Source organism: Phaenicophaeus curvirostris, chromosome 8 (assembly GCF_032191515.1).
Source record: "Phaenicophaeus curvirostris isolate KB17595 chromosome 8, BPBGC_Pcur_1.0, whole genome shotgun sequence".
In the NCBI taxonomy this organism is placed as follows: Eukaryota; Metazoa; Chordata; class Aves; order Cuculiformes; family Cuculidae; genus Phaenicophaeus; species Phaenicophaeus curvirostris.
Genome location: NC_091399.1, coordinates 5,456,852 through 5,475,023, shown reverse-complemented (window position 1 = coordinate 5,475,023; position 18,172 = coordinate 5,456,852). Strand labels below are relative to the sequence as shown.

Genomic DNA, 18,172 nt, shown 5'->3' with positions numbered 1-18,172 from the left:
ACCCCGGTGCAAGAATTGCTTAGAATTACCCGGTTTTATGTCTTCTGCCTCAAATAGTGCCCTGTGATTATTGCTGTCACTCTCCTGTTTGGTTGAAGAAAAAGATTCTGACAAAGTTGTTCTCCTTCTATCTTCTCCAAGGGCTCTTTGAAGAAGTAGAATGTTAAAAATGTTACATGATTGGAAGCATGAAAAGGGGTGAGTGAGAACCCCTCTACCCATCCTGGTAAAGATTACTTTTCTGTCTGGATTTCAGTAATTTGCACTAAAATTTTTCCACGGAGTTCTTCAGCATGGGCAAGAGTAATGAGTAAAATACTTGGTGATTTAATGTTTTTCCTAATCTAACTAGCCAATGTTACTGTTTAATAGAGCTTTGAAGCTCAGTTATCTTGCAGAGAAACATTACTAGATTAAAACAAGTAGTTGTCATTTTGAATTCAGAACTAGTTTATTGTTCATTGTGGAGCATAGCAAGTGCTCCTTTGTTTGTTTTGTTCACAATTTGTAACTTTTGTTCCTGGGAGTCCAGGAGTTTATGGGACTCCTTGTCATGTTCAGCAAACTGGGAAGACTTAAATGCCTGGGGCTTTTGCAGAAGTGCCTCATGTGATACCTTCTATTCTCAGCATAGGTTAAAATTAGAACTAGACTGACGTTGCATTGAAGTCTGAGTGAGAGTTCTAAATGGTTTTGGTAGTACAGGCAAGATTCATAACTTATCTCTGCTCTTGCCCAGAAAGCAATGAGTCACAGAAAATCCTTGAAAATGCCAAATAATTGAGGTAAGTTGCTGTTAAACTCTTTCAGGTGCTTGGAGTTGTCAGGAGATCTGATTGCTTGGGAGTAAATTTGCACTTGTTTTATAGCCACACTTAGGAATTCACTTCTGAGTCGTTGCCTGTGATGGCATGATTATTATGTTTTTTATTTTCCTGACAAATAATAAGAACTAGGAACAAAAAGCTCTTGATTGTAGTTCTGTTGTTGTATAATTAAATCTCCTTGAAAACAAAGTCATATACTTAGGCCCTCTTTCCTATTTCATGATTCTAAAGCAATGTTTATTGGCAAATATGCTTTCCACAGCAAAGAGAGTTGCCCAGTGTAAGCTTTACTAAAATAAATGTTGTTTCTACTGTATAGCTTGATGCTGTCTTTAGTAGTACAAGTATTAAATATCTCATTAGAGATTTGTATCACAGTGTCTCTTCTGCCGACTTTATATAACAGGATTTCTGGTTTTCTAACTAAAAAGGCTTATAGGTAAAAAAAAGTCTCTAAACAACAAGAAGCATTGTTCATACAGTGTCTTAGTCATTACTGTTGCATATTGGGATGAGGAATGGGAAAGGTAATTACTAGGAGGACCACTGAAAGAGAAGTTAATCCTTCACACTAATAAATGGGATCACATTTATGTGGGGAGGGGAAGAAGATATAATCGTTTCTTTCCAGGAAAACATTCAATCTCTGTTCAGGAACCCAGATGCCAAACTGTATTGTGCCACACTGGTTGCTATTTGTGTCACATGTCAAATCCTGCCATTTTTCCCTAACAAATAGAGAAGGGAATGAATGAACATATCGGCATTTAATAATTACGGTCAGTACTCAGGCTACCATTGGAAGCATTTTTTCACTGACTAAGAATGCAGAGTGATTGCAAAAATACCATTTCTGACTGTAAGAAAATTTAACTAGGTGTAATTAATTGTCTTTATAAAGAGAAAGTGGTTGGTAAAATTCTGTTAGTTCTATACATTAATTAAATCTAATAATATAATCAAGTGGGAATTGCATGTTTTAGTTTTCATGTCCTTGTCCCCATCTGGTAGCTGATAGATGCGCTGATGTATTAAGCCTGAAATTCGCAGTCAGATTCCTGTGACTGAATCTGAATATGTAAGGATCATGACTGAAACTGCAATTTGCGTTGGAACATTCACTGCTGTGAAGGCACTTTGGGAAGTGAGAATACACAAGATAAATGAAGAATTGCAGAAAGAAAAGGAATTCAGACAGAGGTCTGCAGGGAGGTAGGTAAAGTGTAGAACTTTAAGTATGTGAAAAACTAGACTGGATGTTACTTTTCAGAAAACTATAACCTGTCTTTTCAAACTTGTCCAGAGCCAATTCTTTAGTTGTTACTCTAGCAGAATTCCCACCAGTTAAAATCTAGCAATATGGTCAAGTCAAACCAAGAATTGTGTTCTGTGATAAAAATTTTAGGACATATACTGAATTCTCTAAAGTCAGACGTTAAAATCCTCCCCTGTGTGGATATGCTAACCACTGGAGATCAAGTTTGTTAAGCTTTCTTCTCAACAGAGGCATTAACAGGGTTGCTTGGTCTTCCGTCTGGCCAGAAATTTCATTAAATGTGAAGAAATTTAGCATTCTATTTCTGGAGCGCTTCCGAATTTGTCAGACATGTTTGAAATGGAATAACAAATTCTGAAGTTACTAGTGGAAAATTCAAACAGAAAGAGACTTAGCCTAATCTTCATAATTCTTGTTTAAGTCCCCTTGATCTGGAAACCAAGCTATAAAACAATCCTTAGCCAACTGACCTTGTTTGATTGCATTTACATTTGGTGGAACTGAAGGATTTTTTTTTATTTTTAGGAGAGTGCTTCAAAATTAACAGCTTTGGAACTTAATTCCACGAGACTTTATATTTTGTTGCCTTGCTGCAATGCAATGAAAGTGAATGAAGTTATGTCTTCCTCCTGACTGTAAATTCGAAGAACTGTAAAACAGAATTTCTATAATTTACCTCAGCCAAACATTACTTTATGTTCTTGTCTTCCCTCAAGTTGATAGTATGTTTGATATCCAAGAAGGCTCCTGTTTCTGTTCCAGAAAATAGAATGGGTAGTAATTATTGCCTTTACTCATTGTTACAGCACTGAAGGATCTTCTTTCCCTTGTAGGCTGCTACTTGTCTGGGAGGAGAGAGCTGCTTTAGCAAAGCTCAAAGAAAAAGTTATTCATGAAGATGGAAGAGCAATTTTAAGGATAGAGGAAGAAGAATGGAAGGTAGTGTTGACAGGAATGGATGTTGCTTGAGTTGAATGACTGGCACATTAGGAAACTGCTATTTACAACTTTATACTCACAGTTGTACTATTTTTACTTACGAATTGCTCACTGTGTGCTTTGCTTACAAGGAAATGAGACACAGTATTGTGAAAGTGTAGAAGTAAGCTGATTTTTTTCAGTCCTGAGTATTAAGCTTTACTCTGCAAAAATATAGCCCCAAAGGCTTTCTGCATTAGAAATTATTCGCACTGCAGATTGTGAGTTTTATTATCTAAATCCCCATTTAACATTTACACACCAGAACAACTGAAATGTATCATGGTGAAACCCTCTATGCTTATGTGCATGGGAATATTTCTTATTGTTGTTTACTTTATTTTTCTAAGAGTGAAAATGAGCCAGTAAGTTTCCAGAGTACCATCATTCTTGTTTCTAATGCATGGGGGGGAGTTTCTAATGCATGGGGGGCCAACTGTAGAATCAACAACAGAGCGGCAGATGACAATCTGTTCTGAGGCACTCAGAAGCGCAAATGCCAGTTCTGATAAAGTGATGAAAATTAGAGCAAGTTGAGGCCAGTGCAAGAGAGGCAGCCACACCCAGCAGTGCTCTGGTCATCCATAGGCTAATGTTTCTTGTTCAGAACTCGTAGAATACAGACGTTGTGGTTTTTCTATCCCTCAGCTCTTCTGCTTTCAGCTGCTCGCTTGTTTTGTTAACAGAGTAGGAAATACAACTTAGATCAATATTTAAATGCAAAATGTTATTTAGAGCTGTTTCATCTTCAGTTTTACTGGCTTTGGTTTGTTTTTTTTAAAGAAAAAGAAACGAACAAACAAACCAAAAAGCAAGCCTGAGGCTTTTCAAGCTGTGACAGTGCTGCAGTTTTCTAAGTCCTGGGAGCAAAAATTGAGCAGATTAAATCTGTGGTCAGAATGACCTGCATTGATGGTGTTCGTTTTGGGATGCTACAGCTTAGCTTAAGAAGGAGGAAAAATTTCTCTTTTTTTTTTTATTTCTTTTTTAATCACCAGGCTGTTACTAAATTGAATTTCTTCTTCTTGTCTTAGACGCTACCTTCATGCTTATTGAAACTGGTCTATCTCCAGGAATGGCAGCTTCATAGAACTAGTTTGCAGAAAATTCCTCAGTTCATTGGAAGATTTCACAACCTTGTTGTTCTGGATCTATCCCGGAACTCAATTGAAAGTATACCTAAAGAAATCGGTGAGCTGTGCCTTCTTTTATTTCAACCTGCTTTTCTAAGAAAATTAATCTTGCACAAATGTGCCATTTGTGTGCACTTTGCATGAGTAACAATCATATTGGGTAGCTGGAAAACAGATGATTTAAATCTGACAGTGGGAGAGACCTGTAAACCATGGATTCCCTATAAATGATAAAAAAAAAATGGCCAGATGGAGGAGACAGACCTTTATGGAAGCCCCCCATGAGAAAAAAGCTTGTAAGCACAGCAGATACTAGACATCAGAATTTAACTAGAGAAGTGTCCTACTGTGTGAATTTCAGTGAATTTTTTTCTGATGAGAACACAGAGTGCTTGTATAACAGTATAAAGAAAACACAAAACAAGTACTATTGTACTTCAGATAGAATGAACATGTATCTTTTCTCATTTGTCCTGTCTGCAGGCCAGCTGACAAGCCTCCAAGAGCTACTTCTTAGCTACAACAGAATAAAGTCTGTTCCTAAGGAAATAAGTAACTGTGCGAGTCTGGAGAGACTGGAACTGGCTGTCAATAGGAGTATCTGTGATCTTCCTCCTCAGGTTTTGACAGACTGTTTTGTTTAGTCTTGTTTAACACATATTTTGAATTTATTCAAAGCCAATTATTATTAAACATTACACTCCATGTTTTCAGATTTCCTTTGATATTCTGATTTCACAACAACTCCACAGAAAAAGTTAGAAAAACTTATGTGAACAGTATTTACGTGACTAACCAAACTGAAGCCACATGAGAAGGGCGTGCTTATAGCCGAGTAGTTGAAGGAGCCCATCTTTATTTTGTCCAGATACATGACTTGTGGTTCAGATAGGACAGTGATATACTTGATATTCTCTTGTTTAGGCTGAAGGTCTTCACTCATTTACCCCACTGATGATCTGATGCCTTTGCACAGAGAAGTTTCTACAGGAAACTACAGGCCTGTCAGTGTGACCTCAGTGCCAGGGAAAGTCATGGAATAGGTGATCTTGAGTGCTATCGTGAAGCACATGCAAGAGAACCAGGTGATCAGGCCCAGTCAACATGGGTTCATAAAAGGCAGGTCTTGCCAAACTAACCTGATCGCCTTCTATGACAAAGTGACTCCGCTGCTGGATGAGGGAAAGGCTGTGGATGTGTCTTCCTGGACTTCAGTAAAGCCTTTGACACAGTTTCTCACAGCATTCTGCTTCGCATGTCAGCATGTCAGCCTCTGGCCTGGACAGGTGCACCCTCTCCTGGGTGGAAAACTGGTTGGCTGGCCGGGCCCAGAGAGTGGTGGGAAGTGGTGTGCAATCCAGCTGGAGGCCAGTGACAAGTGGGGTTCCCCAGGGCTCAGTGCTGGGTCCAGCCCTGTTCAATGTCTTTATCGATGGCCTGGATGAAGGCATTGAGTGCAGCCTTAGCAAGTTTGCAGATGACACTAAGCTGGGTGGAAGTGTTGATCTGCTGGAGGGTAGGGAGGCTCTGCAAAGGGATCTGAACAGGCTGGACCGCTGGGCAGTGTCCAATGGCATGAGGTTTAACAAGGCCAAAGGCCGGGTCCTGCACTTGGGGCACAACAACCCTGAGCAGTGCTACAGACTAGGAGAAATCTGTCTAGAAAGCTGCCTGGAGGAGAGGGACCTGGGTGTGTTGGTTGACAGCCGACTGAATATGAGCCAGCAGTGTGCCCAGGTGGCCAAGAAGGCCAATGGCATCTTGGCTTGTATCAGAAACGGCGTGACCAGCAGGTCCAGGGAGGTTATCCTCCCTCTGTACTTGGCCCTGGTGGGACCGCTCCTTGAATCCTGTGTTCAGTTCTGGGCCCCTCACCACAAGAAGGATGTTGAGGCTCTGGAGCGAGTCCAGAGAAGAGCAACAAAGCTGGTGAAGGGGCTGGAGAACAGGCCTTATGAGGAAAGGCTGAGAGAGCTGGGGGTGTTTAGCCTGGAGAAGAGGAGGCTGAGGGGAGACCTCATTGCTCTCTACAACTACCTGAAAGGAGGTTGTAGAGAGGAGGGTGCTGGCCTCTTCTCCCAAGTGACGGGGGACAGGACAAGAGGGAATGGCCTCAAGCTCCGCCAGGGGAGATTTAGGCTGGACATTAGGAAAAAATTTTTCACAGAAAGGGTCATTGGGCACTGGAACAGGCTGCCCAGGGAGGTGGTTGATTCACCTTCCCTGGAGGTGTTTAAGGCACGGGTGGACGAGGTGCTAAGGGGCATGGTTTAGTGTTTGATAGGAATGGTTGGACTCTATGATCCGGTGGGTCTCTTCCAACCTGGTTATTCTATGATTCCATGATTCTTTTTGTGGTTGAGAATACAATTTGAAACCATGTGCCAGGACACAGCTGTAAGCATCTTTACTGGAGCTGCTAGTTATGAAGAGGGTTTGTGCAGTTTATACAACTGCCTATGCATAAAGAGTTGGACGCGTGTTGTTCTGAAATGTTGAAAGCAATTAAGAGAGAATAAAAACAACTGCTCACATACTACTGAGATTTAATTTGGACTGACCTAAATGTGAAAGAGACCTGCATCTCTAAGATTAGTCCCTTAGAGATTACAAGTATGTAACTGTATTTACTTGTTTTATTTTTTTAAAAAATAGTAGTGGCAATAGTTGACAGCAGTCAGTGCCTTGCAAAATCGAGTGAGTACAGCAAGTAATACCTACCAACAACTCTTTAAATGAAACTATTAATCAGAATCCAAAATTTACAAAACGTTTGCGGATACAGGTTACATGGCGTAAAGCAGAGTGCTAGCTTTTAAATTAACAGCTCATATCAAATACATAGTTCTGCCCTGTTCAGACTAAGTGGTGTTATATACACTAGAGCGGGACCAGATTTGCAATAAAACATCTTTCCATCACTTGGACATTGTAAAAGCACCTGAGGGCATGATTCACAAAAGATGTTGCAATACTGAATGATTCTATGTTTAAGTTTTAGAATGTCTTGCCATAGTAGTAAATGTCACAACATGGGAAGCATCTAGTTTCACTCTATAACACACTCCATGCATTTTGATCCATAAAACCAGAAAGATTTGACTAATGAAAAATGGCACATGGCATGGAGAAACACCACTGGTATGAAATACTAAGGACAGTGGTATAGTTAAAATCCCTTTTCTTCTCATGGCTTTTGGTGTATCTGCATGTAGACATGGCATTCAGCTTCTCAGCAGGTAGGGCTCTTCGGGCCTGGTGGGTGATAAAGTGTTCTGCCAAATCAGTTTAAAACCTACCTGCCTTTTAGGTAAGAACCGTAATTGTTAGGTAAAACAGCTAATGTCACTCAGAAACCACTCTGCCTTTCCTAACTCAAATGTCTTGTAATGTTTTTAAATTGTTTCTTTCTTTCAATCAATGTTATTACAGCACTGGTGTAATGGAACAGCTGTACAAACTTGCATTACATTTCCCTTTCTTTGCAGCTCAGTGATTTAAAGAAGCTTTCACACATAGATTTGTGCATGAATCAGTTTACTACCATCCCTTCAGCTCTTCTCAACATGCCAAATCTGGAATGGTTAGATATGGGGGGAAATAAACTCCAGGAGCTTCCTGATGCAATTGACAGGTAAATAAAATTTAAAGCTCACATCTTTGGCTTAATACCATTACATAGGAATTCTAATTATTAAGTCCTACTTAAAAACCCCTTACTTTAATGTTAACCTCACTGCAATCTTAAGACTTACCAGCCTTAATGTGATATTTTGGATAAGCTGGAATAATCCTTTCAATAAACAATAAATTCAGTATCAACAAGCAAGTTAAATGTTTCTTTCCAATGATATTTTTCACTGGAGGTTAGGTGATTATCTTGAATATGGGGTTTTCTTTGAGAACTGTTTCATTCTTTATACAAGTCCTTGGCTGTAAAACTGAATCAATTACTTTACATTAATAATTGACAAGATTAATTTTCTAAATATTGATTGATTGCACATATGCGTATTTTACAGAATGGAAAATCTCCACACTTTATGGCTACAAAGGAATGAGATAAATTCTTTGCCAGAAACCATTTGTAATATGAAAAATCTTAGTACTCTTGTTCTTAGCAACAACAAACTTAGGGATATTCCAGCTTGTATGAAGGACATGACAAATCTGAGGTAAGAAAAAGCAACTGAAATATCAATAAAAATACTAGAAAACAAGTTTTAAAGCCTTCCTTGAATTGTATATCAGAGTGATGCTAAGGAAGTGGGAAAGAAAAGGCAAATCCACAGTTGTACAGGTGGACACAATGCCCTATAAGTAAGCATGAATTACACAGATTCACATCAGTTGAAGGTCTGGTCCAGAAAGCTTTGTGTCACAACTCACTTAAAGAAGCAAACTACAGCAGTGACAGTCCCAAATGTAAAAGGAGACTGTAATACATATTCTCATTTCTGAAAGGTCTAAATGCCCACTTCTAATTGGCCTTTTATATCACTCTCTAAAGCCAAGAACCAGGAGGAAAAAATATTGACAAAAATAAAAATGACAAAACGCAGAACTTTTGCACTGAAAAGTCAAGCTTTCAGAATTCAAGAAAATGGATTATGTGTAAAGATGTGGATGAAACTCTTCTCGACTTGAAAAACAGAAGAGAATGAATGTAAATTTTTAATTGGTAGAATTGAATATATTATTTTGTATACTGTAACAGAAGCTTTCCTGTTTGCTTTTTCATTCAAATTACCAGATGCTGGCCATTTATAGAAAGAATGCTAGTGTAAATAAATCACATTGAACCCAGTAGGACATTTCCTGTTTTCAGGTGTTTTGGAAGAAGCAGCAACTCTTTAAACAAATACATGCAAGCAAAGGTCAGGGGGGCAGGGCTGGCTGTTGCCTCACCAAGTTGGGGGGATGCAGGTATTTGCATTTTTCTTCTCATCCATTCATCTGTGGGAGCTCAGTAAGGCCTACAATGAGGTAAAAAACTGAAGACAAAATGACAAGTACTGCAATGTTTTCTCCCACCACAATCAGCTACTGATATTAGGTGGCATCATCTTATCTTATTTTACTTAATACTACTAGTACAGTGGTGGGTTTAGGATAAGACAAGACTTGCTTTGCTTAAAATAGTGTTTGAGGAATCTTATTTCAGTTCTCTCTGGACAAAACCTATTGCAAGAGTAACCTTTTCTGGTGAATTGTCAGATTTGTCAACTTCAGAGACAACCCACTGGAGTTAGAGGTAACGCTCCCTCCATGTGAGAATACAGAAGAGGAGGAACAACAGGAAATGTTTGGCATTGAATTCATGCACGTGTATATCCAGGAGTCACTCAAGAAAACAGGTGTGGCTTTTTTATTAATTCTAATCCTTCTGGAATAAAGTGAGAAAGGGAAGGATGAACTGGGTAAAAGAAAGCCAGGATATGTATAAAAGTTAAATGAATAATCCTCTTAATAAATGATTGAGGTTTTCAGAAAATCTGTGAAGATTTTAACTAAGGGAAAATCAGGAGGTGGCACAGTATATTTTCATATGCACAGCATATATTCTAATAGGAACATACTGGAACCATGGAACAGTGGAATAAATGTTCCCAAGTTACCTTCAGCCTGGGTAACTGGAAGTTGATGACTGACCCTTGTATTTGCAGTTTAATCAGAATTTCAATAGCGTGAGTCTTCCAGCACTGTTTGTCTCATGAAGCTCTACGTTCTCTCTTTTTCGATGCTGCCGAGAGACTGCTATAGGAGGATGAATGGAGAGATCCCTGTGTTCCCAATGTACGTTTTTTAGCAATGAAGTATCAACACCTGATAAAAATGTTTCTCACGACTTGCTTTCCCAGACAGAAAATGCAGTCACTGAAACAAAACACTCCCACAGTTTCATCCCATTTGTATCTGCTGTCAGTAGTCTCAGAAGTAAGAGCTTAAAGGTTCCAGTGAGCGACCAAAATAAGCACTTTTGAACAGATGTGCCGGTGGCAGCTGCTATTTGCAGAGAGAACTTCACTCATTGCAGATATGAAGTGTTCTCTCTGGTCTTCATTCTATAGAACATGAAGGCTTGCAAAATGAATGAATGAAATGTTCTTGATTTAGAATGCTAAGCCAGCTTTTTTTCCATCAATATTTCATGAATCAAGGCAGCAAAAATTTATCAAGATGACAGTTTACAAATCAGTTTTCTTCCTTAACAGATTCCCCATCAGCACGGGCTGATGAAAGTACCTAAGTCTATTTAAAATAATTTAAGAGGAAATACAAAGCTATCCTGAATGTCAAAGTGAACATAAAGTATGTTAATTTCTCTTATTTCAACCCACTGTCTTTCAGGAAATCTGGAAAGTTGTACCTCTGCTCCTTCTCCTGCCGTAAATGCTAATGAATAAAGAATGTTAACTGTGAATGGAAGAAAATAACAAGTATACTTCTAACAAAACAACATACAACAGGTTTCAAGTATTCTTAGGAATTTATTTATCCACTAATAAAAACTGGTTTCCATATTCAGTTCCCAGTGAAACTGGGAAATAAGACCTTTTCCTGGCTACAGGAAAGGCTACAACATTTTTTTACAAGCAATGAACTAGCTTTTTAAAAAAATCCTGGAAATTTATAGTTGTTTTTTTTCCCTATCAATTCCTGTCACGTAGTTGGCTCTGGTATCAAAGATGGACTTGGGACAGCTGTCAACAGGACATTCTCCAAGGACACAGCAGATTCTGTATAGTACTGTAGTGCAGCCTGGTATCCTCGATGTTGTAAATATTCAAGCCTCCCATGATCGATCAACCGTTTACAAAGGCAGCCTATCTCCTTTCTTTCTTCAACAGTAAATATCCTAGTTTCACACAAAGGAGGAAAAGAATGAATGTGTCAGAAGAATGGTTTTGTTAATTGACATTAGTAGTTGAGCTTAGAAAAACTATTGAAGTCATTGTGAGTTCATTTCAATTCAGACCAGCATGACTGTTCAAATATTTTTAAAAATATGTCCACAAAAGTTGTATTTCTAAAGTAAATTACTGCTATAAATGTAGTAATTAAAATGTTTCTGTAAAATGGGTCATTTTGAAGACTCAAACCAATTTCATATTCCACTACACATAATCTTTTCTGCAGGAGTCCAGTTGCTAGAATCAAAAATCACATACCCTTGTAAAGTATCAGAACCATTCTCTGTCTTGCTCAATGTTTGCTCGTGTTCTTCTGCCTCGTTAGTTTGATCTTCACTTTCTTCATTTGTAGAGGATTTGGTTGTGGTTTCTCGCATGCCGCAAGTGGCCCAGCTACTCATTCTCTGAAAATAATGAAATTCTACTGGTCCAAGTCCTACTGATTTAAAGAACTCTCTGCCTACATAATGTGTCCAGTCACACTTGTGATGGCAACACAGGGCAATAACAATTCCAGCTACACGCTTACAGTCGTCTTCATTGCTTTCAGCAGAGTTGTTAGAAGCCATCTCTGTCTGATCAGTCCTAGAGCGTTTGGGTGCAGGCTCTTCATTTTCTCCACCACTGCAAGCCGTGTAGCTTTCAACCAAGCATCTCAAAGCAAGATCTGGGAAAACATAGATGTACCTCCTCAAAACAGCAATGAACGCCAAGCCATTATTTAAATAGGCTGTGTCATGGCTGGGACTGTACTTCCCATGAAGAACAACAAAAGTATACATCAAAATTGCTTTTTGGCTTAGTTTGTGACAATAACTAAAAATTACAGATATACTTTTAAAACATGAAAGGCTTAAATGAACATTTTGAGATCTCTGGAGATACCAAGGGCTTATCCTCTAGAATATTCTACACAAACGAATTTGAGATACTTTGGTTAACAAACTGGCATATTGTAGGAGGATCTCCTCCCTGTAAAACATGCAAGTATTTGCTCTAAAAGTTCTATCTAGGACACAATCTATTTAATGTGTACATGTACTTCTTAAATGTTTAACTGTCATCTGTGTAACAGTGCCTATATAGGTGTCATATTTGAGATACCTTTCTTCACTTGGACATATTACAAAAAGTGTATTAGTTTAAAATTACCAGGACATTCTTCCCCTTTGTTTGCTTGGGATACATATTCAGACAGCCAATGCAGATTTAGAAAGGAAATATTTTCTTTCTAAAGAGTAGAGGTGATGATGTTAAAAAAACCCAAACAAACTCAGTCTTTCCACAGTTTATAAATACATGACCCATGCTGCTACACAGTTCATTGTTCTGTTCTATAAAAAAAACAAACAAACCAAGAAAAGTTGTACTTCTCTCTAGATTAGCCTTGCATCTATTATCCATTTGCTATTCCACTGAAGTCCATAGATATTTAGAATATAATTGCTACTTTCACCAACAAAGGTATAGATGACAAGAAAAGCTCAAAAGGTCAGTTTGCAAGACCAGTCCCTTTCAGATTATTAAGATTTAGCATCCTAACTTTCTGCAGTTAACACCTACAAAATTCATACCTGTTGCAGCACCACACAAATGCTTGCCAATTCCTACCACTGGTAGTTTTTTCTTCTCCAAAACAGGTACCTTCTCTGAAGGGAGAAAAGAAAGAAAATAAACATGCATGCAATTCACAACCCCAGAACCTCTATTATTATAGTTAAGGTGACATTGTTCCTGGATAATATCATTTCAGCACACTTAAAGAACTAAGTGTCGACCGCTACTGAAAATACAGATATAAGAAAGGGTTTTTTTCTAAAATAAATGAAGATAATTGGATGCTTTGGCTGAGAAGCATATTCAACCATTTCAGCCTTTCTACACTGCCTCTGAAATGTGACATGAACAAACCTCCTGATGACGAGCGTTCCCACAAGTTCTCTAGTATTGATATGTGTAGCAATCAACTATATGCATGACTGGATTCATTCTGCACACCTAAACCAAACAGTGCAAAGGTGTTTAATCCTGCAAGTTCTAAAAAAAAACCTTCAAAATGTTTTTGTTTTGGTACTTCTCACCTATAAGGATGTCCTGTAACTGTATGAAAAGCAGAAAATTGTATCTCTCCATTTAATGTATATGTGTGTATGTTTAAATGTATGTGCACGCATGCATTAATGTGTCTAAGCAACCACTGAGAATAATCTTCAAAACCCAGTGCATTTAAAGCATGCTGCATACAAGCTGACTTGAACTCCAGTATTCAAAATCTGAAACTAAGCCTCTATTTCAGAGTTATGCAAGCCAAGAAGGAACTTACCTAAACATAAATGTTGAATATCCACATGAAGCCTTTCAAACACAGAATCTCTCCTTTTATGTTTTCCATCCACCTGTGTAAACAGAACAAGATTATAAAGTAGGGCTGGCCATAATGATTATAATTTTGCCCCAGGTATAAATGGCAGATTTTTTTCATGTCAAGTCAACATCTGTATGTTTCCAACATTATACACCAGGACTTTTTTTTAATAAATTTGCTATCTGCAAAGCATGGAACATAGGCAATCGCACTTCCAAAACTTTTTACATTTAAAGGTTTTATGTTACTTTTGAAAATAAAAAGCAAATAGTAACAGCTTCAATGACAACAGTTTAAAAATGATACCCTGCTAACATGACAATATCCTTTCTTACCTTGAATCTTGTAGTTGCCCTTTCCACAAGCAAAAACTGAACGTTTTCAACATTCTGTAAGGCAACATCAACCCAATGAGACAGCTTTCCTCGCCCAGCTCCAAACTCAACAAAACATCTTCCTGGGCCAAGTAAATGTAATTTTTCCATGTTACCTAAAATAGAAGCCTATGAACATCATAAAATTATTTATGAACCAAGCAAATATGTACACTATGTCATATAATGCCTGACAGAAAAAATACAGACTTTTTCAAGTCTTCCCTTCCGTGAGCGATTAGGGAAAAGACCTTGTGTGTACAGAGGAAAGGGATTATAAATTCTGGCTAGTCAGCATAGACTCATAGAATCATAGACTAACCAGGTTGGAAGAGACCCACCGGATCATCGAGTCCAACCGTTCCTATCACCCTGCCCTTCCTCCACTGCTCACAGAACTTCCCCCAAGAAGTTTTTGGAATGGATTTTTGGGATCAGCTACATGTTACAATACTCTACTGATTGTCAAAGTAGCGATCCAAAGTGTGGGTACTGTGCTGGATTTTCTATGAAGAATCTGTGCCCTCTCTGCTGCAGCTACGTGTTTTGTAATACGGAGGATGGAAAGTAGAGCACAGGACCTACATACAGCAAACAGACATTTCTCACTTCAAAATTTTTCTTCCTCATGCTTTCTATTTTGCTACAGTACGCAATCCATCTCCCTTAAAATTTCTGCTGTTTGGTATACATTAAAAAGGCAGAAGGTAAGCTCAGGGTCTCCAATTCTTTGTATACAGCTGTTACACAGCCAGAAAATTTAGGATCAGCTCTTACAGAAGACGTAAAAAATTACTTTTACTTCTAAACAAATACAACATCTTACCTTTTGTAGCTCAGATTTGTTATGAGTTAATATAAAATAAGTACAAATGAAAATTCAGAAGAACACCACACAGTTTTTAGTTTATTTCAGTATTCTAATAAAATTTTGTTACTAACACTAACAAAGCAGCCATTCAAAGGTTATATATAAGCTATTATTTGAAGACCACACTTATAAAGCATATCAGATTTCCTCTACATGAAGTGACTAGAATTATGCACTCAGTTGCTTAAATTTACAGCGACAGAAATCCTCATGTTTAAAAGAGTCTATTGCTATTAGTAAAGCAGTGACCATACCTGTTGCTTCAAGTGTTTGAAAGCGGATTGTCCATTCTTTGGGTCACTTAAGGCTTCTTCTAAAGCCTGATGGGACAGTATTTGTTCTTTAAGGCGAAGTTCCAGGCCTGCGTGCAAACACAAAACCTTTAGGTATAGGTTTCCAGTTTCCAAGAGCTTCTGGTTTTGTAACACACATTACAATATTCAGACGAGCTTAACTTTTAGCACTAATAAAGTACTCTGTTGGGAGCATAAATCTATCATGTTTATAACATCTGTAGTGGTACTTGAGTGGGAAACAAACAACGCAAATGAAGGGAATTAGCTATATGAACAAAACATCAATGTTTTATCATTCTCTCAATCTAGTTTATTCTTCTGAGTAAAGTTTAGCTATGGGAGGATTGCCTGCAACTTCATAATTACATTAGGTGTGTTTAGGGCCAAATATCTCACATTTTCACAGATATGTAACAACAAAAATAAGAATGAAATAGTTAAAACTGATTCAATTCAAACCATCTTAGACTAGACATAAGGAGGAATTTCTTCCCCATGAGAGTGGTGAGGCACTGGCCCAGGCTGCCCAGGGAAGCTGTGGCTGCCCCATCCCTGGAGGTGTTCCAGGCCACGTTGGATGGGCCTTGGGAAGCCTGGGCTGTGGGAGGTGCCCCTGCCCATGGCAGAAGGGTTGGAACTGGATGATCTTTAAGGTCCCTTCCAACCCAAACTATTCTATGATCTTATTTTCAGTATTAAGTAAGCTCACCATTACTTGCTTTTTTCAACTTAATTATCAAGTTCTGCAACTCTTCTTTGGATAGAGAAGAGATAGGTACCTTTTTAAGAAAAAGAAAAAAAAAAAGAATGCCTGGTAAGTACTTTCTTTATTTTTGCTAGTTCCTTAGTCATACGATAAATTGCAGTGTTATGTAAGGACTGAGCTTTAGAGCAAATAAATGTACTCACTTGTTTTTCTGGTAGTTCTGTTACATCTTTTAAACCTGCATTAATATCTTGAACAAAGTAGACCTTTAAAAATCAAAAGAAAAGAAATCTGATTTTATTAATTACCAGAAAGAAAAGGCTAAATTCTTCAGGTTTGGGGTTTTTTTTTGGTTTGTTTTTTTTTTTTTATCATAAGGTACACAGCAATAGGAATCCACCGGAAAGGGAAAGGTTCCAACTATTTTTCCTATAGTCTGATCCCAAATCTCCAGCAGAAATGATCATTCTGATGCATTTTGACAAGACAATGCGTTCCCAAGAGCTGAGCTGTCAATGCTTACTAGACTGACTCCAGAGACCAATTTAAGGTTCCCCAGGTAATACTAAAGGTGCAGCACTGATAAGGCAGAATGGCAGGCAATAAAGAAACCAACAGCTGCTGAGACATATATCATATTCTTTCCCTCAGTACTGGCTGCACCTGTTAGGCCAGCTTGACTGAAACAGGCAGTTGGCAAGGGCAGCAGGATTCCAGCAGCAGGAAAACACCTAGAGCCTCCCTGCTCGTTTTGCTTCCCAAGGACCATCTCTCAAGCTAGCCTCTGAAGAGAATGGCATAGCGAAAGCCAGTTCTTAGAGATCATTTTTGAGAAAAATGAATTCTGCGTTTTAATATGTTACTGATAACAGAAAAGTTGTACTGAACTGCAGAGAGAGGGGACAGAGGAGGAGACTGGAATGTGGAGAAGGAGACTGGAATGTGAATTCCATTTCAGCAAGTACTTATTCAGCTTCCATGTGGTCCTTGCTGTAGCACTTGCTGACTGCTGCCCTCCAGTCACAGCTGCCAGCACAATGAATTCTCTTACAAGCTGTAATGTTCAGGGTCTGAACTCCCAGAAGCAATTGTGCTGCATTTACACTGTACTCACTGGTTTTGGCTTCTCTCTCGAATTACATTTTTTTAAATGTTTTTGCAGTTGGTCTTCATATACAGTGCTGAAATCCAAACGGAAAGAGGGATGAGGAACAGCATAGGAACTCTGACAAAGAACAGAAAAAGCATTTCCATGCACTTTGAAACAAAGAAACTTACACTTAATATTAATTTTAACTATTAAGGCAGATACACTTCATACAGTGGTGGAGAAGACCCTGGATTTGTCCTCAGAGTGCTTCTGCCCAACAGTGATTTCAGAGAACTTTATATACACAGAAGTGTTTTCATATTCATATTTTTCCACGAAGTGGAAACCTCATTGTATATCCAGGAGGGATGAGATCAATCCTACCCAGAGAAGTTAAGGTGTGGCCATATACATAAGGTGTGGAGTCAACCTTAACGACTTTCAAGTAGCAACCTTCCAGTACCTGAAAGGGGCCACAAGAAAGCTGGGGAGGGACTGTTCACAAAGGCTTGTAGTGATAGGACGAGGGGCAATGGGTATAAACTGGAGGGCAGATCTAGACTAAACCTAAGGAGGAATTTCTTCCCCATGAGGGCGGTGAGGCCCTGGCCCAGGTTGCCCAGAGAAGCTGTGGCTGCCCCAGCCCTGGAGGGGTTCAAGGCCAGGCTGGATGGGCCTTGGGCAGCCTGAGCTGTGGGAGGTGTCCCTGCCCATGGCAGAGGGGTTGGAACTGGATGATCTTTAAGGTCCCTTCCAACCCAAACTGTTGTAGTATTCTATGACTCTGGGTGACAACAAGATAAAGGTCGTTATCTTAGTCGTTCATCTTGTTTTTAACACACTGCAGTTGACGTTCCATCCCACTATTTACAAATCACCGTTTTCAACTCACTGTTTTGGATCAAGAGGACACGGAATTCTTTTTCTGTCATTTTCTTCCTACCAATAAAAGAAGAGTTTCAGACGCGCCTTCCTCACGCGCCCCCGCTTTAGAAGAGCCGCAGCGGGAGCCCCCGGTCTCACAGACCCCTGCTCTGAGGCGGGGGGTAACCCGGGACCGAGACACCGGGACTCAGCACCGACCCGAAACTCGCGAGGCCCCGCGGCTGCCCCGGCCCCGGCCCGCTACCTCCTGCCGCCCGTGCTCCCCGCAGAAGCGCTTCCCGGCGGCCGGGATCATCTTGCAGAACCGCTTCTTCCTCTCCACGAAGTAGGCGCAGCGCCCCGGGGCCGGGCAGGCACCACACGGCCCCTGCCTCTCTGCCGCCGCCGCCGCCATCCCCGTCCCGGCGGCCCCCGCGGCAGCCGCCATGTCCACCCCGGCAGCCGCCATGCTCAGGCC

The 18,172-nt window shown here is 39.5% G+C and overlaps 2 protein-coding genes across 3 annotated transcripts; one reads left to right on the top strand and one right to left on the bottom strand.

The window, feature by feature from the left end:
- The first annotated feature begins 211 nt into the window (after positions 1-211).
- LRRC39 (leucine rich repeat containing 39) lies at positions 212-11,294 on the top strand. Its single transcript, XM_069862220.1, has 9 exons — positions 212-785; positions 1,839-2,039; positions 2,937-3,042; positions 4,116-4,272; positions 4,698-4,834; positions 7,703-7,848; positions 8,237-8,389; positions 9,432-9,571; positions 10,566-11,294. Exons 2-9 carry the CDS (start codon positions 1,915-1,917, stop codon positions 10,619-10,621), a joined length of 1,020 nt encoding a protein of 339 aa, XP_069718321.1. The 5' UTR covers positions 212-785; positions 1,839-1,914; the 3' UTR covers positions 10,622-11,294.
- On the bottom strand, positions 10,823-18,168 carry TRMT13 (tRNA methyltransferase 13 homolog). 2 transcript variants are annotated; one of them, XM_069862206.1, is made up of 11 exons: positions 17,960-18,168; positions 17,723-17,769; positions 16,855-16,921; positions 15,944-16,006; positions 15,744-15,813; positions 14,993-15,099; positions 13,829-13,996; positions 13,452-13,524; positions 12,703-12,777; positions 11,387-11,795; positions 10,823-11,073 (listed from the first exon to the last, which is right to left on the bottom strand). In XM_069862206.1, the coding sequence occupies exons 1-11, from the start codon at positions 18,161-18,163 to the stop codon at positions 10,878-10,880; spliced, it is 1,479 nt and encodes a 492-aa protein (XP_069718307.1). In that variant the 5' UTR covers positions 18,164-18,168; the 3' UTR covers positions 10,823-10,877. The 2 variants fall into 2 exon arrangements, with proteins under 2 accessions (XP_069718307.1, XP_069718308.1); XM_069862207.1 differs by having other exon boundaries at positions 13,829-13,882.
- Positions 18,169-18,172: the final 4 nt, after the last annotated feature.

Coding starts and splice junctions, on each gene's coding strand:
- LRRC39 (XM_069862220.1), top strand. CDS start 1,915: ATGACTGAAACTGCAATTTGCGTTGGAACATTCACTGCTGTGAAGGCA. Junction 2,040..2,936: donor AGACAGAGGTCTGCAGGGAG/GTAGGTAAAGTG, acceptor TTTCCCTTGTAG/GCTGCTACTTGTCTGGGAGG. Junction 4,273..4,697: donor AAGTATACCTAAAGAAATCG/GTGAGCTGTGCC, acceptor TCCTGTCTGCAG/GCCAGCTGACAAGCCTCCAA.
- TRMT13 (XM_069862206.1), bottom strand. CDS start 18,163: ATGGCGGCTGCCGGGGTGGACATGGCGGCTGCCGCGGGGGCCGCCGGG. Junction 16,007..16,854: donor CGAGAGAGAAGCCAAAACCA/GTGAGTACAGTG, acceptor TGATTTTTAAAG/GTCTACTTTGTTCAAGATAT. Junction 11,074..11,386: donor GGTTCTGATACTTTACAAGG/GTATGTGATTTT, acceptor GTGTGAAACTAG/GATATTTACTGTTGAAGAAA.